The following is a 26885-nucleotide window of genomic DNA, read 5'->3' as shown; positions in this document are numbered from 1 at the left end:
GCAGGACTGAGTGGCTAGGAAGCGTGGGGAATGTGTTAAATATAGGTACAGTGGGCTTGAGGCAATCCAGTGTTGAGTCGGGCGGCACGATGAGAAGTGATGAGAGCGGCTATAACAGGGATGGCAACAGAGGCAGCAGCAGCTAAAATGGACGAGAAGAGAATCGACATGAGGCCAGGAAGCCTAGGAAGGACTTCATGGCAAGGCAAAGAAGGAGGGCTAGTAACCCTCTTTTCGTGATGTGTTGGAGGCCATGGGATTTATGGATGATAGACTGTTCAAGCAGTGGAGAGGAGAACCAAGGACATGGCCAGAAAATTGGACAAAATGCAAAGTGTGCTCTCGGGCCTAACATGGAAAATGGCAGAGGTAGAAGACAGAATGGGTACAATTGAGGATAGAATAAGCAGGGTGGAAAATGAACTGGATGCGATGGTGAGGGAAAGGGAACACGTCTGTGGAAAGTTGGATTCCTTGGAAAACTACAGTCAGAGAAATAATATAAAAATAGTGGGGCTGATGGAGGGCATTGAGGGGAAGGACCCTGTGGGCTTTTTTTCCAGTATTGGATCCCAAAGTGCGAGAGATGGTAGAGGTGTAAGGACCACATTGGTCACCCCTTCCGAAAATAGGCCCTGGGCAGAAAGCCCCGCACTGTCCTGGTGAAGCTGTTGCATCTCCAGGATAGATAGAAAATTTGGGGGGCGGCGGTGGTCGGTGCGAGAAAGAGGGAGGATCAATGGAGCTAGAGGGGTATAAAGTATTTTCTACCTCAATATTAGTGTAGTGCTTTAAAAGCACAGAAAATAATTTGAACCAGTCAAAAGCCTAGTGTCCTTCTGTACCCAGCTACTCTGAAAGTGGTATTGCCAGAGGAGAGAGGAAGTTCTTTGCAGAACTTGAAAAGTCACAGCATTTTGTGAAAGAACTGCCAGCACTCAAGGGGAAAAAATAAAAATGGGGACAAATATATTTTACTGAAAATAACTGTTGCAAAATGGAAAGTGTTTTGATATATATATGTGCACATACCAGTTTTACGTAAACGTACTGGAAATGAGAAATGGGAAGGGATCTGAGAGGAGATAAATGGAAGGGAGAGGTGCAAAGTACACAGGGCGAATAAGTACTGTGTGTTGTCTTCAACTTTTTTCTCTTTTTCAGGATTCATTGTGGAACCAGCAGGCTTGTCCGAACAGTCAAGGATAAAAGATTGGATGGAAATCGGATGGGGGGGTGATGGGGGTTCAAGGGCGGGACAATCACGGGAGGGATCACTGGGGCAATGACTAACTGCATAAAATATCTCAGTTTTAATTTGAACAGATTAAATGGAATAGTGAAGAGGAAAAGAGTCTTGGCACACAAGAAAATTTGGAGTGGATATAGCTTTCCTTCAGGAAAAAACATTTAATAGATCGTGAACACCAAAAACTGAAGAGAGGATGGCTGGGCCAGGTAAAAGCATCCTCCTTCAATTCTAAGGCGGGGGTGGAGGGGATTTTGATACAGACAAATGTTCCAGTGAGGGTGGAGAATGTGGTCACAGACATAGCAGGTAGATTTGTGATGGTACACTGTCAGATATACTCAGTCCTGGACCCTACTGAACATTTATGCCCCTAATTTGGATGATGAAAAGTTTAAACAAATACCTTCTTGAAATTGGCAGGGGGAAGAGGAAACATCCTGGTTGGGGGGAATTTTAGTTTCTGTCTGGACCCGCTCTTGGACAAGTCATCAAAAAGTTTAAGTAAGGTCAGGCGGCTAAATCTACCCTGACCTTGATGAGAGACTAAATTTAATAAATGCATGTGGGTGGCAGCATCCAAGGGAGAGGAACTATTCCTTCTATTCAAGACAGCATGATTCCTACACCAAGATAGATTTATTTTTGGCATCAGCCCAAATAGAAGGTAGGACCATGGAAACCAAGTACATGGCGAGACTTTTGTCAGGCCATTCCCTCATGACATTGACAATTGCAATGCCAGATAAACAGGACGCGACGTACAGATGGCACCTTAATCCATTGCTGTTGAAGAAGCTGTAGTTTTGTAGTTTTATTAGAACACATATAGACGTGTTCGGTGAGGCCAATTGTAACTTGACTGCAGACAAATTCCTTCTTTGGAACATTCTGAAAGCAAACTTGAAAGGTCAAATAATTGGATATACAAAAGCAATTAAAAGAGACTATTTAAGGGAAATAGAGGAATTGGAGCAGGAGATTGCTGACTCTGAAAAAGAGTTTCAAACCTTGGGCTCAGAAGAAAAATATCAGGCTTTGACAAACAAAAACTTAAATATAATACACTCCAAACATATTCAGGCCAAATTAAGATCAAGGCAGAAATATTACAAGCTGGGGGAACGAGCCCAGAAAGTCTTCTCCTGGCAGCTGAGGGAAGAGCAGGCCTCAAGAATCATTAATGTAGTACAGATAGGGGATGATAGAATTTCAAGGAGATAAATGAAGCCTTCAGACAATTTTATGAAAAACTGGACAAATCACAGTCACTGGGAAAGCCTGAGAAAATAGATGAATTCCTGTCAAAATTGGAATTGACAAATTTAGGTCAGGAAGATCAGGAGCAATTGAATCAGTGGTTCTCAACCTTTTTCTTTCCACTCACATACTACTTTAAGTAATGCCTAGGCCATAGGTGCTCTGTCATTAGTAAGGGATTGCTTAAGGTGGGATGTGGGTGGGAAGAAAAAGTTTGAAAACCACTCTTTTAATTATACCTAATTGACTCGTTATGTGCACAAATTCATAACTTCAAAGGAAATGGGCCAATGACAATTTTTCTCAAGCAAAATATTTCCGTAACAATTGGGTCTAGAGCAGTGATTCTTAACCTTCCCTTCCCACTCACGTACCACCTTAAGTGATCCACAGAGCACCAATGGCATAGGGATTACTTAAAGTGGTATGTGAGTGGAAAGAAAAAGGTTCCCTTCACAGAAGAAGAAATAGAAAAAGCATTGGGTCTTAGCTGGCAGGTCTCCAGAGGAGGATAGGTTTCCCCAAGTTTTATAGGAAATTCAAAGATCTCCTGATCCCCATCTTTATGGAGGTGGTGATCAGGTGATTGAAACCCATACACTGCCAGAATCTCTTTCAACAGCAATTATTACTGATTCCTAAAAAAAATAGGGACTCAATGAAACCATCCTCTTATCGACCTATTTCAATGCTGAATACGAACTATAAGATATTTGCTAAGGCCCTGGCAAATAGATTGGCGAAGCATTTCCCAAAGCTAACAAATGTAGTCCAAGCGGGCTTTGTGCAAAAGGGACAGGTTGTGGATAATATAAGCAGACTGCTGAGCATTACACATGTGGCAGAGTTAAGGGATGACTCAAGTGCAGCCGTGGTCCCAGGTGCTGAGAAGGCATTTGATAAGCGAGAGTGGGACTTCCTGTTTAAGATACTGGAGAAATTTGGACTGGGGCCAATTTTTATAAATTGGATCAGGGCGCGGTACCACACACTCAAGGCTAAAGTTGTGACCAATGGACAAATATCTCCAGCCTTCCTACTATCAAAATCCAGTAGACAGGGGTGTCCATTACCTCAAGCTCTATTCATTTTGGCTATAGAACTGTTGGTGAAACCATACGACAGGATCCAGACATCAAGGGGTTCAAAGTGGGTTGGGAAGAACACAAAATCAACTTATTTGCTGCTGATATATCTGACAGACCCAGCAAGTTCACTCCACTCGACTCTGGAGGATTACGGAAAGTCACTGGGTACAAGATTAATTGGGACAAGAGTAAAATTATGACATTTACAAAAGGGGACTATAGTCAATTTAAAGAAAACAGTGACAAAAAGAGATCAAATAGCTGGTAGTCTGGGCGGACAATAATCTGAAAAATTTATATAAACTAAATTATATCCCCTTGCTCAAAAAAAAGTAAGGAGGACCTAAACAGATGGACGGTCATGCCCATCATGTGGTGGCCAGGGTCAATTGTGTTAAAATGTATGTGTTGCTGAGGCTTCAGTACCTCTTCCAGACTTTGCCCACATCACTACCCCAGAAATTCTTTCAGAATATTAATTCACAGGTAAGTAGATTAATTTTGAATAAGAAGGTAGCCAAGGTCTCCATGCAGAAATTAACCTGGGATTACAATCTGGACGGACTGAGATTACCAGACTTTAAGAAATATTATTGGACAGTTCAATCGAGATATATCATCTCACTCCTTGAGGGAGGAGGTACACCATTCTGGACACAAATTGGCCTGCACGATAGAGGAGTCGAGAGCAGGAGAATTTATTTATAAATAGGACTCTAAATTGTTATCTGGTGACAAAGACCCCACCCGCACCTATTAAAACATGCACTTTATTTGTGAATTAAAATTAATCAATGCATTGGACTAAAAGTGGAGTTATCTCCAAAAACACTGCTGACTCAGAACGGCTTAATATCATTGTTAATAGATAACAAGATCTTGGACACCTGGTGCCAGAAAGGGATCAGGTGTATCGAGGACTGTTATAAGCAGGGACAGTTCATGTAATTTGAACTAAAAATAAATGATTTGTCAAACAGGACATTCTTTTGCTATCTTCAGTTAAGGTCTTTCTTAAAGGACAAATTAGGTCCAGCTGTGGTCCTACTGATGGGCAGTGGCACAGAAGCTCTGATTTGAAAGGGGAACACATGTAAGTTTATTTCGGCAATGTATTTCTTACTCCAAGCAGAAAGCCCGAAGCCAGGTCTTCATACATCAAGGCAAAGGTGGGGGTCAGACTTAGGTGTAATGATTGACGAACGGTACTGGTCATACCTGTGTTGTGACTGCATGACCTCAATTATTAATACTCGATATAGGCTGGTGCAGTATAATTTCTACACCAGTCATATTATATGCTGCAAAAATTGAACAAGGCCAAGCCAGAAATTTCAGATCAATGTTTTAGATGTGGCACAGAGATGTGGTCATGCTCCAAGGTGAGGCCCTTTTGGATAGAGCTAGGCCAAGTTCTAGAGAAAATTATTGGTAAAGATTTTCCACAGGGCCCAGAGCTGTTCCTGTTGGGAAACATCATGGACACAAGTCTAATGATGAAGCTGTCCAAATTACAAATCCAACTGGTGTTGATCACATTGGCAGTGGCCAGGAAGTGCATAGTGGTTACCTCAAAGGCGGACTCTCATCTAGTCATTGCACATTGGAATGCAAAAATGCAGTGTGTTCCCCTGGAGAAAATTACTTATAATTTAAGTAACATTTGTGCTTCGTCGCTCTGTCCACCCCTATCTACTCTCCCCCAGGGTTGGGGGGGGGGGGGGGAGCGGGGTAGGTTCCATCTTAATTAGGATGAGACAAGACAATTTAAAAATCTGGAGACCAGTGGTGAAGTTCTGAGGAATCCTACGATTACTTTTTTTTCTTTGGGTTTGTTTATAATTTTTCATAATAACTCTAAGTGTAATTGTTTTGTTTTGCATTCTGTCCTTAACTTATCAGGAAGATAAAGGGACACTGATAAATGTTACAGGAATAAGGGACAAGGGCTAATTTATTGCTGCTTTTTCTTTCTCTGAGGTGATTGTCTATTTAACTTTGTCTTCGAATGGGAGGGGGAAATTGGACTCAACGGTAAAGCTTGTATATAATTGGAGATTGTAGCGTGTTTTTTTAATTATGAATTGCTGACACTATTTGAGTTTGAAAAATGATAAATAAAATATATTGAAATAAAAAGCTTCTTCTCTAGATGGCTTATCTTCGAATCAGAATTTATTTTCATGAACGTCATGAAGTTCGTTGTTTTGTGGCAGCATCATAGTGCAAACATTATAAACACCTCGGAAAATAAATAAATATACCCTGCAAGAAAAAGTCAAAGTAAGGCAGTGCCTATGGTTCATTGTTCACCTAACAAACTCTACTTGATCCAAACACTTCACTCTAAGATGGTGGTGCCAATCAATGTTCAGAATGTTAAAATTGCCCATCACAACAACCTTATTTTTGTAGCTTTCTGGAACCTCCTTCCTTGATGTTTCTGTTACAATTGTGGGAATCAATAATATACACCAAGTATGGGTATTGATCCCTTCCAAAATAAGAGATATTGAATGGCTTAGTTAACTTAAAGGTGGATAAATCCCCAGGGGCAGGTGAGATTTATTCCAGGCTGTTGTGGGAGGCAAAGGATTGGAGGGTTCCGCATGTGGTTCCACTGTTTAAGAAAGGGTCCAAATGTAAACCTGGGAATTATAGGCCCGTGAGTCTGACGTCTGTGATGGGGAAGTTGATGGAACGTGTTCTGAGGGATGCTATTTACAAATATTTGGAGGTACAAGGATTGATAGGGAGTAATCAGCATGGTTTTGTCAGGGGTAGATCTTGCTTGACAAACCTGATTGAGTTTTTTGAGGGGGTTTCAAAAAAGGTTGATGAAGGGAAAGCTGTGGATGTTATCTATTTAGACTTTAGTAAAGCATTTGACAAAGTTCCCCACAAGAGGTTCGGAAAAAAGGTGAAGGCATTAGGTATAAATAAGGAGGTAGTGAAATGGATTCAGCAATGGTTGGATGGGAGGTATCAGAGAGTAGTGGTAGAAAATTGTTTGTCCAATTGGAGGCCAGTGACTAGTGGAGTTCCTCAGAGATCGGTCCTGGGTCCACTATTGTTTGTTATATATATATATTAACGATCTGGAAGTAGGGGTGGAGAGTTGGGTAAGCAAGTTTGCGGATGATACAAAGATTGGTGGTGTTGTGGACAGTGAGGAAGATTACTGTACATTAAAAGGTGATTTAGGAAGGCTGGAGGTGTGGGCTGAGAATTGGCTGATGGAATTTAATACATTTTGGAAAGGCAAATCTAAATAGGTCATATGCATTAAATGGTAGGCTATTGAGATGTGCAGAGCAACAAAGGGATTTAGGAGTGATGGTAAATAGTACCCTCAAGGCTGATACTCAGGTAGATGGTGTGGTGAAGAAGGCATTTGGAATGTTGGCCTTCATAAATTGGAGTATTGAATTCAAGAGTAGGGAGGTTATGATGAAATTGTACAAGGCATTGGTGAGGCCAAATTTGGAGTACTGTGTACAGTTTTGGTCACCAAATTATAGGAAAGATATAAACAAAATAGAGAGAGTGCAGAGAAGGTTCACGAGAATGTTGACAGGATTTCAGGGTCTGAGTTACAGGGAAAGGTTGTGCAGACTGGGGCTTTTTTCTCTGGAGCATAGAAGATTGAGAGGGGACTTGATAGAGGTGTTTAAGATTTTAAAAGGGACAGACAGAGTAAATGTGGATAGGCTTTTTCAATTAAGAAAGGGGGAGATTCAAACTAGAGGACATGGTTTAAGGTTGAAGGGGGAGAATTATAAGGGGAACATGAGGGGAAATTTCTTTACGCAGAGGGTGGTGGGGATGTGGAATGAGCTTCCGGCAGACGTGGTCGAGGCGGGATCATTGGTTACATTTAAGGAAAGACTGGATCGTTACATGGAGAGGAGAGGACTGGAGGGGTATGGACCAGATGCTGGTCAGTGGGACTAGGTGGGTGGGGATTTGTTATGGCATGGACTAGTAAGGCCGAACTGGCCTGTTCTATGCTGTAAGTGGTTATATGGTTATAAAGGAAGAGCTTGCTGGCAATCTGGTTGAGATTTTGAAATCTTTGCTGGTCTCAATTGAGGTACCACATGACTGGAGTACAAAGCATAGTCCTTCTTTACAAGAGAGGCAACAGGGAAAGCCTGGTAACTAGAGACCAGCAATTGGAAAGATATTGGAAAATGTTCTGAGGGAAGAGGATGAATGATCACTTGAAAAGGCATAGACCGATCAGACATAGCCGACGTACTGCAGTTGAGGACACATTTTATCTCACCAATTTGATTGAATTCTTCAATGAATTCTTTGTCTATCAATTCAAGTGAGAACAAAACTAGGATTTCAAACTGTATTCTATATTAGTAGTTCTCAACTTTTTTCTTTCCACTCTCATATCACTTTAAGTATTCCCTATGCCATAGGTGCTCTGTGATTAGTAAAGGATTTCTTTTAGATGGTATGAGGGTGGAAGAAAAAGTTTGAAAACCACTGTTTTAATCGTATCTAATTAACTCGTTACATGCGTGGTTTCAGAACTCCAAAGGAAATGAGCCGATGACAATTTTTTACAAGCAAAATATCTCAGCAACAATTGGGTCTAGAGCAGTGATTCTCAACCTTCCCTTCCCACTCACATACCATAGCAATCCCTTACTAATCAGAGAGAACCAATGGCATAGGGATTACTTAAAGTGGTATATGAATGGAAAGAAAAAGGTAGAGAACCACTGATCTACGTTTTTTTAAATTGAGTTTAATATTTTCTCACATACCCATGTTCTTTCTGTTGGTTTTCACTTGCCACTTTTCCAGTCTTCTTCCTTATGTACGTGGCACCATGTGAATTCTCTAAGGCATCAACATCTATTTTGAAAGACATAGCTTCAAGTGAAGGTAGGTGTTTGCTAAGTCTGGACGCAAGTAGTTAGGGAATTTCAGCATTATCATTAATCCTATTTTTTTTTTAAAAACAAACATTTCTCAATCCATCAGCATGTTCATAAATAGGCAAGAGATGAAAGGGTACTTATATTATGCAAGCAATAGTGATCAATGTGGATGTGATGATGATTAGCCTGTTTCTAAGCTGGATAACTCTGACTGCTTAACCTAGCAAGATATTTAATCGCTATGATGGAACATAATTTGGCTACAAATGAAAAGATCATCTGCTCACCCTATTCCTTGTTATCAGACCATAAGACATAGGAACAGAAATAGGCTATTCAGCCCATCAAGTCTGCCCTGCCATTCAGTCATGAGCTAATCCATTTCCACACTCAGCCCCACTGTCCGCCTTCTCCCATAAGCTTTGATGCCCTGGCTAATCAATAACCTACCAATCGTAGCCTTAAATACACCTAATGACATGACTGCCACAACCGCCTGTAGCAACAAATTTCACAGATTCATCATCCTCTGGCTAAAGAAATTCCCCTGTTTCGTTAATGCCCTTCTCCTGGACTCTCCCACTATGGGAAACAACTTTTGTACATCCATGCCTTTCAACATTCAAAATCTTTCAATGTGATCCTTGCTCATTGCACAAATTCCAACAGGTAAAGGCAAGAGCAGTCATATGTTCCTCATATGATAACCCTTTCATTCCTGGAATCATCCATGTGAATCGCCTCTGAACCCTCTCTACCATCAGCACATCCTTTCTTAAATGAGGAGCCCTAAACTGCTAACAAGAGGTCTCACCAGTGCCTTATAAAGCCTTTAGCCATTATTTTTAACTCTGTCCTTTTTGCATTGCAACTCATCCCACTGGCTGTAATTTTGTCCTATCTGCCTGTCTTTCCACAAAAACTCCCTACTAGTTGTCTCCACTTGTATGCCAACCGCCTCTTCCTTTTCACTATGGTTCCCACCTCCCCCTGCAAATCTAGTTTAATCTACCCTTCCCCCCACCCCCCTACAATTTAACAGTATTAGTCAACTTCCTTGCCAAGCTATTATAGCAGGACACCAAATGATGAAAGCTGATCCAACTTTCAGTAATTTCCTCTCTAAAAATCTTTCTTGACACAGTAGATTGAACTCTTACTGCTCTACTAGGTGACACGGTTAGCATGACGGTATTACCGGTGACCCGGGTTCAAATCCAGCGCTGTATGTAGTGTTTGTATATTCTCCCCGTGTCTGTGCGAGTTTCCTCCGGGTGTTCCAGTTTCCTTCTACCCTTCAAAAGTACAGGGGTTGTAGGCTAATTGGGGTATTTGGGTGGAATGGGCTCATGGACTGGAAGGGCCTGTGGCCATGCAAGATATTTAAATTTATGAAATTGAAAATAAATTAAATGCACAACTCCACACCACACCCTTAAAACACCTGTCTAAATTTCCATCTGGGCTGGCCCATTCTTCTTTTTTCTTCTATTCTCTAAAACGCCTCAAAATTAAGAGGGAAAAAATGGTAAATAATGGAAAATACTTCCAATTTAAATAAAAAGATACATCTTGGCTTTTTCTGAGTCCACCAATGAATACGCAGATATGAGCTGTGCCAAAGTACGTACATCCTCAGAATTTTGTCTGGAAGGACAAAACAAGAAGTAAGTGTTGTTTATTAAATTAAAACCACTTTTCCAAAGATATAGCTGAACATTTCATCTGCAAACATTGAGCATCCTGACAGTAATGCAATCAGGGAAAGTCCAGGAAATATTTTTTGACATGGAATACATGTCTGATCACTGACCTGCAATACCCAAATTTTAGATGTATTTATAAATAGCAGGATTTTACAAAACAGTGCAATTCAAAGAATGCACTGAAGCAGCTGCAACACAAACAGAAACACACCACTGAACACGGTGGGGGTTTCAAGTGAACCGTTTATTCAAACATTGCGCACGAACTTTAAGGGCGGCAATAGCTCTGCCCCCGCGCCAGCAGTGACATCATCACGTTCGCCCAAGGCACGCGCTTTGGCCTAAGCCACGAGGTACTGAGGTCCCCAGACGGCGCCATCTTCCCGCGGCTGCCCCACTGGTGCGGCGATACAAGCGGGACTGGTTCGCCACGAGCGATGTGTGCAACCACACAACCCCCCCCCCCCCCCCCCACCTCAGAACCGGCTTACGTGTCTCGTCGTTTCGGTCGGGCCATCAGTACTGACTGGCTAATGTCCACATGTGCCGCCTTGAGTGTGTCGACTATGAATATCTCCTCTCTGCCCCCAATGTCCAAAGTGAATGTCTTGCCTGAGCTTTTCAGGACTTTGTAGGGGCCTTCGTAGGCGTGCTGCAGGGGCGCAGGATGTGGGCCTTGCCGGATGAAAATGAAGTCAGTTGTGGCCAGTTCTTTGGGCATGCAAGACGGGTGGCTGCCATGGTAGGTCAGTGGTGGGGGCGCTAGTGAGGCGAGCTTGCCCCGCAAGTCTGCCAGCAAGGTCTGATTCTTGGTCGTGGAACCAATGCTTGGGCCGAAGAACTCCCCAGGTAGCGACAACAGTGGGCCATAGACCAGCTCCGCAGATGATACCTGTAGGTCTTCCTTCAGAGCCGTTCTGATGCCGAGCAGGACCCAGGGTAATTCGTCCATCCAGTTGGGGCCAGTGAAGCGAGCCATGAGAGCTGACTTGAGGTGCCAGTGGAAATGCTCCTCTAGACCATTGGTCTGGGGATGGTATGCGGTGGTATGGTGGAGCTTGATCCCCAAGTGGTTCGCCATCTGTGACCAGAGGGCGGATGTGAACTAGGCATCCCTTTCACTCGTCATGTGTGCCAGAACGCCAAATTTGGTGATCCAGCAGGCGAGTAGATTCCTGGCGCAGGACTCGACTCTGAGTCTCTCAGTGGGATGGCTTCCAGCCACCCCGTCGTGCAGTCGAGCATAGTCAACAAGTAGCAGGTGTCCCTGGACACCGGTAGGGGGCCCACGATGTTGATGTATATGTGTTTGAACTTCTTGGTCGGGGAGTCAAATTGCTGTACCAGGGCCTTGACCTGAAGCTGGACTTTGGAGGCCTGGCACTGCGTGCAGTTTCTCACCATCTGGATTACCTTTTTTTTAAGGCCGTGCCACACAAATCATTCTGCCACCATGCGCACCGAGATCTTGACTGAGGAGTGAGCCAAGTCATGGACCATGCTGAAGGCCTGTGGCCTCGAATGCAGCAGGACTACTGGGTGTGGTGAGCTGGTGGAGACGTCACAAAGCAGCGTGTTAGGGCTGTCCGGCAATTTGAGGTCCTTGAGTTGGAGGCCCATGATGGCGGTGCGGAAAGCCTGTGTTTCTGCATCCTCCTTCTGCACCTGCGCTAGCTGGGCGTAGTCCAGGCCGGGAGATAGGCCGCGGATAGTGGGCCTTGAGAGCGCGTCTGCAACGACATTGTCCTTACCCGGTGTTGGATGTCCGATACATAGGACAGATGTTGCTGCTAGTGCGCCGACCAGTGATGCTTTAACATGGCGAGGGCCCGAGTGAGTGGTTTGTGGTCGGTGAAAACAGTGAATGGCCTACGCTCCAGGAAGAACTGGAAGTGTCTGTTGGCCAGGTACAGGGCCAGAAGCTCCCTGTCGAAGGCGCTGTATTTTAGTTCCGGTGGGCGGAGATTGATCTTCCTAATACTGTTAAATTGCTAAAGAACACAAGTGGGTACCACTGGGCTTTGAGTGATTGCTCCAGGACCCCCCAGACAACCATGGCTGAAGCATCCACTGAGAGTGTGGTGTGGGCGCAAGGCTGTGGGCGGCCCAGTAGGGTGGCACTCGCCAGGGTGTCCTTCATTGTGATGAAAGCGTTCTCAGCCTCTTCCATCCACTCCAGGGTCTTATTCTTGGCAGCGATCGGTGCATGATGTGAGCCACCCCTGGGATGAAGCAATGGTAGATGTTGACCATCCCGGTGAATTCCGGTAGACCTTTGAGGGTGTCGGGTTTCTGGAACTGGCGTATCGCTGCGACCTTCTTGGGGCGGCCCCATCTGCGGAGATGGTATGGCCTAGGGACTCCTTGCTAAACTGACACTTGGCCACTTTGACGGTGAGGCCGAACTCTACCAGGCGAGCAAATAGTGCATGGAGATGGACTTTGTGTTCATCGTGATATGGACTGGCAATGAGGATGTCAAGATAGATAAACACGAAATCCAGGTCTCTGCCCAATGCGTCCATCAGCCGTTGAAATGTCTGGACTGCGTTTTTAAGGCTGAAAGGCATCCACAGAAACTCAAATAGGTCGAACGGGGTGATGATGGCAGTCTTGCCGATGTCATTGGGATGGACCAGGATTTGATGGTACCCCCGTACCAGGTCGACCTTCGAGAAAACTCTTGCACCGTGCAAGTTGGTTGTAAAGTCCTGTATATGCGGAATGGGGTATTGATCTGGCGTGGTTGCGTTGTTGAGGCGACAGTAATCCCTGCATGGGCGCCAATCCCTGGAAGCCCTCGGGTCCATGTAGAGGGGGGAGGCCCAAGGGCTATCCGACCTGCGGACGAACGCCAGCTCCTGCAGTCGAGAGAACTCTTCCTTTGCCAGTTGTAGCTTCAAGGGGGGCAAGCGTCTGGCTTTGGCGTGGAGGGGGGGCCCTGGGTCAAAATGTTATGGCGCACTCCATGTTGGGGCATGGCGGAAGTGAACTGTGGCCACAGAATGGCGGGGAATTCATTGAGCATGCGAGAATACTCGTCCTTGGGGGCGCTGATAGAAACTATTCTTATGTCGCACGTGTTTGTGGAATCGAGGTGGACGGATTGGAAAGTGCAGGCATGTACCAACCGCTTGCCTTTGATGTCCACCAACAGGCTGTGCGCCCGGAGGAAGTTGGCGCCCAGCAGCGCTGTGCCCACAGTGGCCAGTATGAATTTCCAGCGAAACTTGTACTTGCCAATCTGGATCTGGGCGCTGTGTTTGTCGAAAGTCTTGATGGAGGATCCGTTGGCTTCCCGTAGGGTTGGTTGGGCCTCGTGTATGGGTGTGGGTCTCGAGGGCGGTCGGGGTAAGCAGACTCAGTTCTGCTCTGGTGTCTACCAGGAAACGTTGGCCACTGGGCTTAGCGATCACATGCAGGAGGCCATTAGTGTGGCCAGCCGTCGCAGCCATTAATGGCGGCTGGCCGGGTCATTTTCCTGAAACGAACAGGGCTGCCTGCACTTGTGGGTTTGGGGCCCCCCCAGCTTTGATGGTAGAAACACCAGGTGGGGTGGTGCTCTTCCGGGTTGTGCTTGGGAGGGGTGGCGCCTGTGGCCGGCTGGGTCCCAGGCAGGTGACCTGGCTGAGGGCGGCCTCATTTTCTCGCTTGGTCTGCCACAGCACGTCTGCGTGAGCTGCGACTCTGCGTGGATCCGAGAAATCCTCATTTGCCAGCAGGAGTTGGATGTCCTCCGCATCTGCTCAAGGAAAGCCTGTTCGAACATCAAGCAGGCTCTGTGGCCCTCTGCCAGCACCAGCATCTCATCCGTGAGGGCAGATGGGGTTCTGTCGTCCAGACCGTCCAGGTGTAGGACCTTGGCGGTGCACGGGAAAAGCCGAAGGTCCCGAGGAGGAGGCTTTAGAGAATGTGGTATTTACCTTCCTCCGGTGGGTTGTGGATCAGGTCGTCCACCCTGGCCACGGTTTCTTCATCAAGTGCTCTCGCAATGTGGTCGAACTTCGTGGCATCTGAGGTGAAACTGCGCCTCCGTTTGCCCGAATCAAGTGTGTGGGCGATGCGTCCGGGGTGGGGGAGGGGAAAGAGTTTCACCGTGACCGCATTGACTGCTGTTGCGTCCATATTGGGAGGCCAGAAAACCGTCTGGACTCACTGGGGTCACAAACAGAAACATACCACTGAACACGGTGGGGGTTTCAAGCGAACTGTTTATTCAAACTTTGTATGCGCCCTTTAAGGGCAGCATGAGGTCTGCCCAGCACACCGGCAGTGATGTTATCGTGTTCTCCCGAGGCGCGCATTTTAGGCTAAGCCATGAGGTACTGAGGTCCCCTGACAGCGCCATCTTCCCGTGACTGCCCCGCTGGTGCGACGATACAAGCGGGGCCGGTTCGCCACGAACGATGTGAACCACCACAGCACATCAAATTAGGCAAGTTTGTATCTGTATGGATTGCATTGTGAAACAGAGAGCAGAAAATATTAGTGAGAGCTGTGTACAGACCACAAAATAGTTGATAAAAGATAAGTTAAAAGACAAGCAAGAAACAAGGGAACCATGCAGCAAAGTTATAGCTGTTATCATGGGTGACTTAATATGCATGTAGATTGGGAAAATAAAACTGTTGTCAATACAGGATGTGCAAGGGATGATTTCAAAGAATATATCGAGGAACCTACCGTAGAGCAGGAAATCCTCGACTGGGTTTATGCAATGAGGTAGGATTAATTAGTAACCTTGATGTGCAAGGCCCCTTGAGGAAAAGTAATCACAATATGGTGGAATGTATATATGCCAAATGGAAAGGCACCTGGTGAAGACGGGTTCTCTATAGAATTTTATAAAACTTTTTATGTTGATATATCTTCTATTTATAAGAATGTAATACAGCAAATTTATAAAACTTTTCAATTACCTGAATCTTGTTCTAATGCAATAATTACGGTTATACCAAAAAAAATAAAGCTCCTTTACAGGTTTCTTCTTATCGACCAATATCGTTGTTAAATGTAGATTATAAAATTGTGGCTAAAGTTATGGCTAATAGATTGGCTCAATATTTACCTAAAATAATACATAAAGATCAAACAGGATTTATAAAAAGCAGATATCCGTCTGATAATATTTTGCGATTAATTACTTTGGTAAATAAATTTAAATCTCAAATGAATTATCCAATAGTGGTCTCATTAGATGCAGAAAAGGCTTTTGATAGAGTGGAATGGAAGTTTTTATTTAAAGTACTTGAGAAATTTTATTTTGGTTCTTTGTTTATTGGATTGATAAAGGCTTTATACAATAGTCCGAAGGCTAGAGTTGCTACTAATGGACAGATATCAGAATCTTTTGATTTAACAAGGTCTACTAGACAAGGATGTCCATTGTCACCTGCTTTATTTGCTATCTTTCTTTCTTTGGCTTGGCTTCGCGGACGAAGATTTATGGAGGGGGTAAAAAGTCCACGTCAGCTGCAGGCTCGTTTGTGGCTGACAAGTCCGATGCGGGACAGGCAGACACGATTGCAGCGGTTGCAAGGGAAAATTGGTTGGTTGGGGTTGGGTGTTGGGTTTTTCCTCCTTTGCCTTTTGTCAGTGAGGTGGGCTCTGCGGTCTTCTTCAAAGGAGGTTGCTGCCCGCCAAACTGTGAGGCGCCAACATGCACGGTTTGAGGCATTATCAGCCCACTGGCGGTGGTCAATGTGGCAGGCACCAAGAGATTTCTTTAGGCAGTCCTTGTACCTTTTCTTTGGTGCACCTCTGTCACGGTGGCCAGTGGAGAGCTCGCCATATAACACGATCTTGGGAAGGCGATGGTCCTCCATTCTGGAGACGTGACCCATCCAGCGCAGCTGGATCTTCAGCAGCGTGGACTCGATGCTGTCGACCTCTGCCATCTCGAGTACTTCGACGTTAGGGGTGTAAGCGCTCCAATGGATGTTGAGGATGGAGCGGAGACAATGCTGGTGGAAGCGTTCTAGGAGCCGTAGGTGGTGCCGGTAGAGGACCCATGATTCGGAGCCGAACAGGAGTGTGGGTATGACAACGGCTCTGTATACGCTTATCTTTGTGAGGTTTTTCAGTTGGTTGTTTTTCCAGACTCTTTTGTGTAGTCTTCCAAAGGCGCTATTTGCCTTGGCGAGTCTGTTGTCTATCTCATTGTCGATCCTTGCATCTGATGAAATGGTGCAGCCGAGATAGGTAAACTGGTTGACTATAGTTATTAACATATCATAACAATTTACAGCACGGACCTTATTGAACCTTTGGCACAGTTAATACGTCAAAATGAAAATGTTATGGGTATGAGAGTTTTGAATGAGGAATATAAGATTAATTTATTTGCAGATGATGTTTTATTATACCTGGTAGACCCTGATATTTCTTTACCAGCAATTCAAGAATCTTTAGAAAATTATGGTCAATTATCTGGTTATAAAGTAAATTGAGCTAAAAGTGAAATTTTGTCAATTTGTAAAGATGATTATTCGATTTATTAAAATATTACGAAGTTGAAGTGGACAAAACAAATTAAATATTTGGGAATTAATGTCAATACAGAATATCAAGATTTATATTCAATTAATTATCTTCCTTTAATAAAAAATATTAAACTAGATTTGATTAGGTGGAAGGACTTACCTTGGGTTTAGGTTTATTGGGGAGGATTAATACTATAAAAATGAATATTTTTCCTTGGATACAATATTTATTTCAATCAATTCCTTATTTTTAAAAAAAAAGTTTTTTTAAGGATTTATATAAAGCAGTTAGAGAATTTTTATGGAAGGGAAAATTTCCGAGGGTAGCAATGAAAAAATTGATGTGGGACTTTCAGTTTGGAGGTTTGAGATTACCTAATTTTCAATATTATTATGAGGCAGCTCAATTTAAATTTCTTAGTGCATTAATGAATATGGAGGATCCGCCCAGTTGGGCAAAGATAGAACTGGCAGTTCTTTTAGAAAAATCTCCACATGAATTTTTGTTTCGATGGAACTTATGATGTACCAATATTGAAACACTTGTTGAATTTATGGACGAGTAAACTTGATAAAATGGGGCTTAAAAATAAATGGTCTGGGCGATTGCCATTATATAATAACCAACTTGTTCCTTTTACGGTCTCCAATATCACTTTGAAACAATGGGAAAGGAAAGGAATAAAAAACTTATCTGATTGTTTTTTTGAAGGACATTTTTGTTCTTTTGAGGAATTACAAAAGAAATTTGGTATTAGTGGAAATTCTGTATTTGTGTATTATCAGTTAAGATCATTTGTAAAACAAATATGTGGTCGCCAATTACTTTATTGCCTGAAACTAATTTTGAGAAATATGTACTTTCAATACCAGAAAAGGGGTATATATCTGATTTGTATTGTATTTTACAAGAAAATGAAAGTAAGAAAGATTGGGATAAAGATAAGTTGAAATGGGAAAAAGACTTAGGTTCTACAATAGCTGAAGAAGCTTGGATGGAAATTTGTCAAAACAGTATTCGGAAATTGATTAATGCTAGATTAGCGATGATTAATTATAATTTTATACATCAATTATATTTAACACCAGAAAAATTTTAAAAATTTGGTCTTAGTAAGTCAGACTGTTGTTTTCGTTGTGATCCAACAGCTAGTACTTTTTTACATATTGTTTGGTCTTGTGATCGATTGCAACAGTTTTGGAAAGGTATTCAATCTATATTTAATAGATTATATAATATTTGTGTTGTTTTAGATCCTGATATATTTTTATTAGGGAATATGCAATCATTAATTGATTTAGGATTAAATGATTATCAGATTTCTTTTATCTATTTAGCTTTAGCAGTGGCCAAGAAATGTATAGCATCTACTTGGAAAGATAGAAATATAATAACTTTGGATAGGTGGTACTTAGAGATGAAGTCTTGTTTAATTATGGAAAGGATATCTTTTTCAATTCAAGATAAGATTACTTTTTATAAATTGAAGTGGATTCCATTTGTTAAGTATATGCAATTAAATTTGATTTAAGTATGTTTCTAGATGTGATATTTTAGATCTGATAAATCTTTTTTTAAATTATTTTTATTTGTCATATTTTTATTTTTTTTGTGAGTGCTTTTTTAAAAAATATATAATATTATTAATTTTACTAATTCTTCACTCTTTATTTGGGGGAGGGGAAGGGTGGGTTTTTTTAAAATATATATATATTTTTTAGTTCTTGTATATGTAGGGGGGTGGTTGAATTAAGTTAGGTTATTAATGTTGTATTGTAATTATATTATTTTATTTTATATCTTTTCTTTACATGTAATTTTCTTTTTATTCCTGTGATAAAATCTTTAAATAAAGTTTTAAAAAAAAAACAATATGGTGGAATGTTTCATTCAGATTGAGAATGTCAATGTTAATTCAGAGACTTGGTTCCCGAACTTCAAGAGGGGTAACTTTTGTGACAGGATGCATGAATTGACTAGGGTAGACTAGCAAAGTAGACAATGGCATTGATTGAAAGATCCTGTGGAGGAACTTCGAAAACTATATAACCTTGTTTACTGAAATTCACATTTACTACATTCACTACCCTTCCTTCATCAATTTCCTTTGTCTTCTCCCCAAAAAACTTAATTAGGTTTGTGCCATCACAAAACCATGCTAACTATCCATGAGCAGACTATGCTTCTCCAATTGCCCAGAAATCCTATTCCTAAAACTCTTCTGCAATAATTTGTCCATCACTGAAACAAGCCTCACTGGTCTAGAATTCCCAGATTCTACTCATTTTTTGAACAACATAACATTTGCCATTGGCCAAATCACTGGTGCCATTCCTGTGGCCAGGGAGGATGCAATGCCCTAGAAAGGTCTTCCCTCACTTCCCATAGCAACTGGGAAGTAGTGATTTGTAGAGGAGATTCAGTACATGGGATAAAAGATAAAAGGTCTGTAGATGAGATCAAGACTGTCAGATGGTATGCTTCCAGAGTGCCAGTATCAAGATCAAGTCCACAGTATTTTCCAGTTGTTGTGGTCCATGTAGGGATATAGGTAAGAAGGTTTAAGAGTTCCAACAAAGTGAGTTTGGTGCAAAATCAAAGGAAATGATCTCCAGGGTTGTAACCTGATGAAAGGCCCAGGCCCAAAACATTGGTTACCCTTTACTTCCTATGGATTCTGCATGATCTGCTAAGTTTATCTAATACATTTGTGCATTGCACTCGACCCCAGCATCTGCAGATTTTGTAATTCTTGTCAACTCAGGATTGTTACCCATGCCACGTGCTAGTGAGGTTAGAAACAGAAGTATAATGCAGCTTAACACATGGCTAAGGAGATGATCTCTAAGGAGAGAGATAGCAGACAGCTGCTAAAAACACAAGGTTGTGATAATAGGTGATTTTCGCTTTCCACATATTGACTGGGAGTCCCATATGGTAAAAGGGGTGGGTGTCAAATTTATTCAGGAAAGTTTCCTTCATTATACATAGAGATCCCAACAAGAGAGAGTACAATATTGAATCTTCTATAAGGGAATGAGACAGGGCAGATATGGAAGTGTAAGGGAACACTTTGGATCCAGTGATCATGATTCCATTAGTTTTAAAATAATAATAGGAAAGGAATGGTTTGGATCTTGGGTTGGGCGTGTATCCACAACAGAGGACGGGGGGGGTCTCCAATGCACAGAGCGGGGGAGCCACATACTGAGAGCAGGGGAGCTGTGCACTCAAGGTGTTCAGGGGGGATAGCCTCACAAAGTGAGGGGGGAGCCTCACACCAAGGGGAGCAGCCTCACACTGGGCCAAATAAAATCACTAAATGAGATTATTTTTCATTTGCCATGACTAAGATAGTTTCAGAGAAATCTTCTGATCACTTTTCATCAGGTCATGCTGGAACAAAACATTCAGCTGCACTGATGCTTCATGTAAAAGATTTATGGGATTAGAAGCAATTGTTTGGGATTCTATCCAATAGCATTCTCATAAATTCCCAAATATCAAGGGATATTTTTATACATGTATATTTGTCCTGCATATGTATCGCTTATCTGCATGTGCATTACGACTGGTTGTATGTCTGCATGTTTTGCAACGAGGACCGGAGAATGCTGTTTCATTGGGTTGTCGTGCAATCGTGTGATAAATGAACTTGAACAAGTAATTCAGGGAAACTGGCTATAATTCAACATTTATCCATCCAATAAAAATATTTGTCTGCTTAATCTCACCTGAAATTACTGGAGGAAGTAGTTATCATCCACTGGGCAAATTTATACAAGATGGATGAATAAAGTTAAATTCTAGCAATTCACTGTAACGTGCCAGTCCATCAATCAATGTTACAACTCCAGTTACTTAAGTATAGAAAAAGACTTTCACCATACCTCCAAAGTTGTTCCAAATCACTGATTGCTTCCTTCTGCCGTCCATATTTCAGCTTAAAATTGGCTGCTTCTCTCACTAATAGCAAATGAGCTGGGCTATTTGGCTATACGTAAAGACAAAATAATAGTTCATGGCATCATATTGCCACATCCCATAATTAATAAAATAAACTTTACCTTTTTTGAGACCCAGCATCGTAACAGGCCCTTCTGCCTTACGAGCTCATACCCCCAATATACCCATGTGACCAATTAACCAGTCAATCTGTACATTTTTTGAATGTAGGAGGAAAGCACCTGGTCAGGGGAGAACATACAAACTTCTTGGACAGCAGTGGATTCAAACCCCAACCACTGCTGCAGTATTAGCTAATCTAACGTTTGCATGAGATATGAACTTGGGTACATTCTCCCAATTTAAGCCTAGTTCTAAGAGGTTTCAACATAGATCAACAAAATCATTACTATCTTGAATTCTGAGTCTGTGAGCTACACCTAATGCTAAATAATCTGAGAATGCAGTATCAAATTGATTCCTCTAACTTGCAGCAGCTGGATATGACATTGCAGGCTTTCTCTAAGCATCATGAAGTCAGGATCCCGCACACATGTATTCATCTAATTTTACCTAAATGTTGAATAACACCAAAAATGTACAAATTCTGCAGTTTGCTTATATTCTGTGATACAAAAATAAAAGCAAGTGAATCAGAGCATAAAGAAATAAAATAACTTTTATTTTAAATAAATTGTATTTCCTGGACGATCGCATTTATTTGTTCAGTTTTCTTTCTGATTAAAGCAGACATCTGAGGTAAGATTTTGCTAAGAACTTTGTGAAAGGTATTATTAAAGAGATCTAGAAATAGGTATATTGTTCCAAAAGAAGTGATACAGGTTGACAGAGTGGTGAAGAAGTTCAACATGCTTGCCTTCATCAGTTGGGGCACTGAGCACAGGAGCTGGGATGTCATATTACAACAGTACAAACATGGCTGAGGCCGTATTTGGAGCAATATATGCAGTTCAGGTAACTTTGCTACAGAAAAGATGTCAAAGTATCATCAAAAAAGTTACCCAATATTACTAAAAAGAGGATTTGAAAGGTTTTTTAGATATATAAAGGCAAGAGTGGACATTGGACCACTGGAAAATAATACTGAAGTGGTAAAGGGTAACAAAAAAAGGCACATGAACTCAATAGGTATTTCCTTCAGTTCACTGTGGAAAGCACCAGTCTTGAGCCAGAAATTCCAAAGTCAGGGGGGAGAAAGGAGTGTAGCTGCTATTGCTAAAGTGAAAATGCTAAGGAAGCTGAAGGCTAATAAGTCCTGGACTGGATGGAGTACACTCCAGGGTTCGGAAAGAGAATGCTGAACTACTCTCAACCAATTAGTAGTGATCTTTCAAGGATCACAAGAGATAGGAATGGTTCCAGAGGACTGGAAAATTGCAAATGTTGTTCCACTCTTTAAGGCAGAGGCAAACGAGAAATTATTGACTGGTTAGCCTAGTCAGTGATTGGAAAGATTCCAGAGTCCATTATTAAGGATGAGGTTTCAGACTATATGAAAGCACAACATGAAATAGGCCAAAGTGGGCATGGTTTGCTTCAGGGCAGATTTTGTCTCACAAATCTGTTGGAGTTCTGAGAGGAAGTAATGAGCAAGACAAAGGAGAATCAATGGATGCTGCTTACTTGGGTTTTCAGAAGACTGTTGACAACGTTCCACCCAATGCAGCTAAACAAGAGTAGTGGTAAGGGCAGGTAATGATGAGGAAACAGGGAGTCTGTAGAGGGACTTGGACAGGATGAAAGAATGAGCAAAGAAGATGGAAATATAGCGTACGGAGAATAAATATGGTAGAATAAATAAAGAACTAGACTATTTTCCAAATGGGGAAAGAATTCAGAAAGCAGAGGTCCAAAGGACTTGGGAGCCCTAATGCAGGATTCCCTAAAGATTAATTTGCAGGCTGAGTCAGTAGTAAGGAAGGCAAAAGCAATGTTCACATTCCTTTCAAGAGGACGAGAATATAAAGGCAAAGATGCAAAGCATAGACTTTATAAGGCATTGGTCACTGAGCTTTCTTTCGTGAGCAGGTTCTCCGGATAATTACCAATGCAACATGCCAGTGAGAATAAGAATGAAAGGACAGAACAAATGGCAGAGCTGTTGGTGCAGGAGGAAGGGTTTCATACTTATTAACAATTGTGATCTCTTCTGGGACAGAGGCAACCTGTACAAGAGAGATGGGTTGCACTTGAACTGGAGGAGGACCAATATTTGCTAGATTCACTCAAGAGGCTTTTCACTGTACTGGCAAGAGGTTGGGATCCAAGATGAAATGAGAGGGACTGGAAAGGTTAAAGATAACAAGGACAGTAAAGGAACCAGAACTGCATAGTAGCATAGAACATGACAGCTCAGAGCAAGACCATCATCCCTTCTAGTCTGTGCCAAACTACAATTTGGCCTCATCCCACTGACCTGCACCTGGACCATATTCCTCCATGCTCCTCCCATTCATGTACCTGTCCAAACTTTTCTTAAATGTCAATATTGAGCCTGATATGTCAATTCAGCTAGCAGCTCATTCCACACTCCCATCACTCTCTGCGTGAAGTTCCCTCTAATGCTCCCTTTAACATTTTTCCCTTTCACCCTTAACCCAAGTTCTCAAGTTTTTATCTGACCTAACTTCAGTGGGAAAAGCCTACTTGCAATTACTCTATCTATATCCACCATAATTTGTATACATTTATAAAATATCTCCTCATTCCCCTACTCTCCAGGAATACAGTTTAACCTTTCCCATTCCTCAGTTCCACTCACACAGCCTCTGTAGAGAAGATCTCTAGTCTGCCCTGCCTGAGCTTTGTTGTGACATTTTCCCTGATCAGCACTCTTCCCTCTTTCATCATTCTCCCTCTCTCCCATCTGAAACAAAACAACACCAGAACATTGAGCTCTCAGCCGTGTCCCTCCGGCAACCAAGTCTCATTAATGCCCATAAAGTCATAATTCCTTAGCCAATCCATGTTCTAAGTTCACCTGTTTTTCCTACAATATTCCTTGCATTGAAAGGGACATACCAGTATATCAAAAACACTCTTAAAAGATTCAATTGTACCTGCCTCCACCACCTTTGTTGGCAGCACAATCCATGAACCCACCAAGGGTCTCAGCACTAATCCATGTGGGATATTAACATACACTCTCAAAAATAACCTTTGATCTTCCCTACTTTGTCTATCTACATATGTGTCGAGAAGCTCTTCTAAAATCCTCAAAACTTTCATCCCCTTTGTGCATGTAATACGAAGGCAATCACTATTAATATTTGGAAAACTGAAATCCCCAGTACAATAACCTATTTTTATTGCACATCTGTTATATGCCTTCACATCACTTCCTCTCTCTCTAGTTTGGAAGCTCTAATGTACAGCCCCAGAAAAGTGATGGCACTCTATTTGTTTCTAAACTTGAGGATTGTTTGAGGATCTTTCTGGAATATTCTCCCTCAACATTGGAGTAATGCAATCCATAATTAATCTCCTTCTCTTTTACTCCCCCTTCCGTCTTGCCTGAAAAATCTATGCAATGTCACAGAAATTAAATGTCCCACATGGATTAGAACGGAGACCCTTGGTGTGTCCATGGAATGTATTGCCAACAACAGTGGTAGAGGCAGGTACAATAGAATCTTTTAAGAGTATTTTTGAGAGACCTAGATAGGTACATGGAACCGAGAAAAATTGAGGGTGATGGAGCAGGGAAATTCCAGGCAGACTGTAGATTTCAATGTTCTACATTTGTCAAATATATGAATGGCTTGGATATAGTGGCAAGATTAAGAAGTACGTAGTTGACAAGATGATCAGGGGTTGAGAGTGTAGAAGGGTCTTTGGCTGCAGAGAGATGTTGATGCCTTTTTGAAATTGTCTGAAAAATGGTAGATGCAATTAATTCAGTCAAGTGAGATGATCCACTTTGGGAGCACAAATGCCAGGAATCGTATGGTCTGAGGAGCATTGTAATACATCCTTAATTTTCTGCCACAATAAATAATTCCACATTTCCTATCACCATATTCCATTTGCCAGATCTTTGCCACTCAATTAAATTGTTTGTAACATCCATATAATGTTTTCACAATTTGTCTTTTTACCTTTTGTGATATCTACAGATAAACTGTAATTGGTGGTATCACCCTGTGAAAAACAACTTATTGCATCTTGTCAACCAGAAGTCCCCCTTATGCCCAGAAGTCTGCAGCAATGGCAAATAATTCTGGCATTCCCTTGCTATTTACTTTCTTATTATATGCCTGTCATCATTGCATCGCCTTCCAAAAATTAAGCACAAAGCAGGAGAGTTACCTGATGCTCTTGGTACCACTGGATAGCTTGACAGAAGATTTCTATTGCACTATCAATATCTTCCTCATGGCTGTACATGGTAACTAAAGCCGACACCTATTGAAAAAGAGAGTACTTCCAATGGATATGAACTGTATGCAATTTGAGAAACATTAGAATTGCTCATCTTTCTAACAACAATTATTACATTTGGGCAATTTCAAAATCATAAAAATGAAGATTCCATCTCATAAGGAAATGTTCAAAAAGTATGAGTTCTGCAGACTCCAATCAGTATGGATTGGAAACATCACCTCCTCTTCTCTGACCATCAATAAAGGGGCTCTCCAAGGCTGTGTGCTTAGTCCCCCTGCTCTATTCCCTGTGCACCCAGAACTGTGCAGCTAAGTTCAGCTCCAACTCAATTTTCAAATTCGCGGACACCACCACAGTTGTTGCCGAAAAATGAGTCAGAATACAGGATGAAGATCGAGAACCCAGTTGGGTGCTACCAGAACAACAATATTGCTCTCAATACCACCAAGACTAAGGATCTTATTGTTGATTTTAGGAAAAAGAGGTCAAGGAACCACACACCTGTCTGCTCTGATGGGAAGGAGGTGGATTGAACCGTCAAGTACCATATTTTAGACCTTTGCTGGAACCAGCACATTGAGGCAGCCATGAAGAAGGCACATCAGCACCTCTGTTTTGTAAGGAGCCTGAAGAAATTTGACATGTCATCAGATACTCAATCAAACTTCTGCAGGTACACTGTGCAAAAGCTTATTGGCTGGTGGCATCAGAGTCTGGTTCAGCAATACAAGTGCCCAAGAATGCAGAAGGCTGAAAAAGGTAGTAAACATAGCCAGGTCCATCAAAAGTTCTGACCTCTCATTCATTGTAGACATCAATGTGAAGCACATAGATGCCTCAGGAAAGCATCCAACAGTATAAAGGACTTTCATCATCCCAAATTACAACCTCTCATCACTGCTACCTTTGGTCAGACGATATAGATAAGCCTGAAAACCAGCACCTCTATGTTTCACAACAGTTTGTTTCTAATAACCATCAGACTCTTGAACCTCCCCTTGGTAGACTGATCATGGCCTCTCTGCACTACTGCAAGTTGCTTTTTGTACCAGGATAACTATGAATATTTATTACCCATTTTGTGCATTTTCAGTCTCAATTTTAATTTAATTAGTTCACAATTAATAGGTTTTTTTATACAAGTACCTGGTCAGCTGTTGCGAGTTAGAACTTCAGCCATAAGTATATTGTATAATGTGTGTGACAAACATGATCATTGAAGTGTTCCCAGATGGCAAATCTTGCTTACTTCAGCATTCTTTCCAGATCTAGAACATAGAAGAGTGCAGCACAGGAACATAGCGCTTATCTGCCAATGTCTGCACTCAACACCATATGCCAAGTGACACCGAATCACTTCTGCCTACACATGATCCAACATTACTCCACTCTCTACATATTCATGTGTCCACCAATTGCTATCTTAAATCCAGCTATCATATTTGCTTCCAACACAACCTCTTGCAGTCTGTTCCAGGTGCCTATCACTCAGTGGTACACTACTCATCCTAAACACATGTCCTCCATTGTTTCACATTTTTACACTGGGAGAGAGATTCTGATTATTTTTCTCATAATTTTATAAACTATTATCAGGTCTCCTCCTAGCCTCCAAAGGCAACCCAAGATTGTCCAGTCTCTCCAGATAGCTCAAACCTTCTAATCCATCCTGGTAAAACTCTTTCAGACCCTTTCTAAAACCTCCACATCTTTCCTGTTCTCTGGTATTTAGAATTATTCACTATTTAACTTCATAAAAACCTACCTTTTTAAAATCCATTAAAATTATTCCATAAACTATACCATTTACAAGGAACTGTGCCACAAAAAATCCAAATATTGTCCAATA

At 42.0% G+C, this 26885-nt stretch overlaps 1 protein-coding gene across 3 annotated transcripts in view; it reads right to left on the bottom strand.

Moving 5' to 3' along the window:
- The window catches only part of srp72 (signal recognition particle 72), a 137918-nt gene that overhangs the window by 23987 nt on the left and 87046 nt on the right, over positions 1–26885 (bottom strand). For all 3 annotated transcript variants that reach the window (XM_069926132.1, XM_069926131.1, XM_069926133.1), the window contains 4 exons: positions 24962–25057; positions 20578–20681; positions 10068–10145; positions 8382–8519 (listed from right to left, as the gene is read on the bottom strand). In XM_069926132.1, coding sequence (XP_069782233.1) covers positions 8382–8519; positions 10068–10145; positions 20578–20681; positions 24962–25057 — 416 coding nt within the window. The remainder of the gene's footprint in view (positions 1–8381; positions 8520–10067; positions 10146–20577; positions 20682–24961; positions 25058–26885) is intronic.

The sequence above is a fragment of the Narcine bancroftii genome, chromosome 3 (assembly GCF_036971445.1).
Source record: "Narcine bancroftii isolate sNarBan1 chromosome 3, sNarBan1.hap1, whole genome shotgun sequence".
Classification (NCBI taxonomy): domain Eukaryota; kingdom Metazoa; phylum Chordata; class Chondrichthyes; order Torpediniformes; family Narcinidae; genus Narcine; species Narcine bancroftii.
This window is presented reverse-complemented; position numbering and strand designations above follow the sequence as displayed.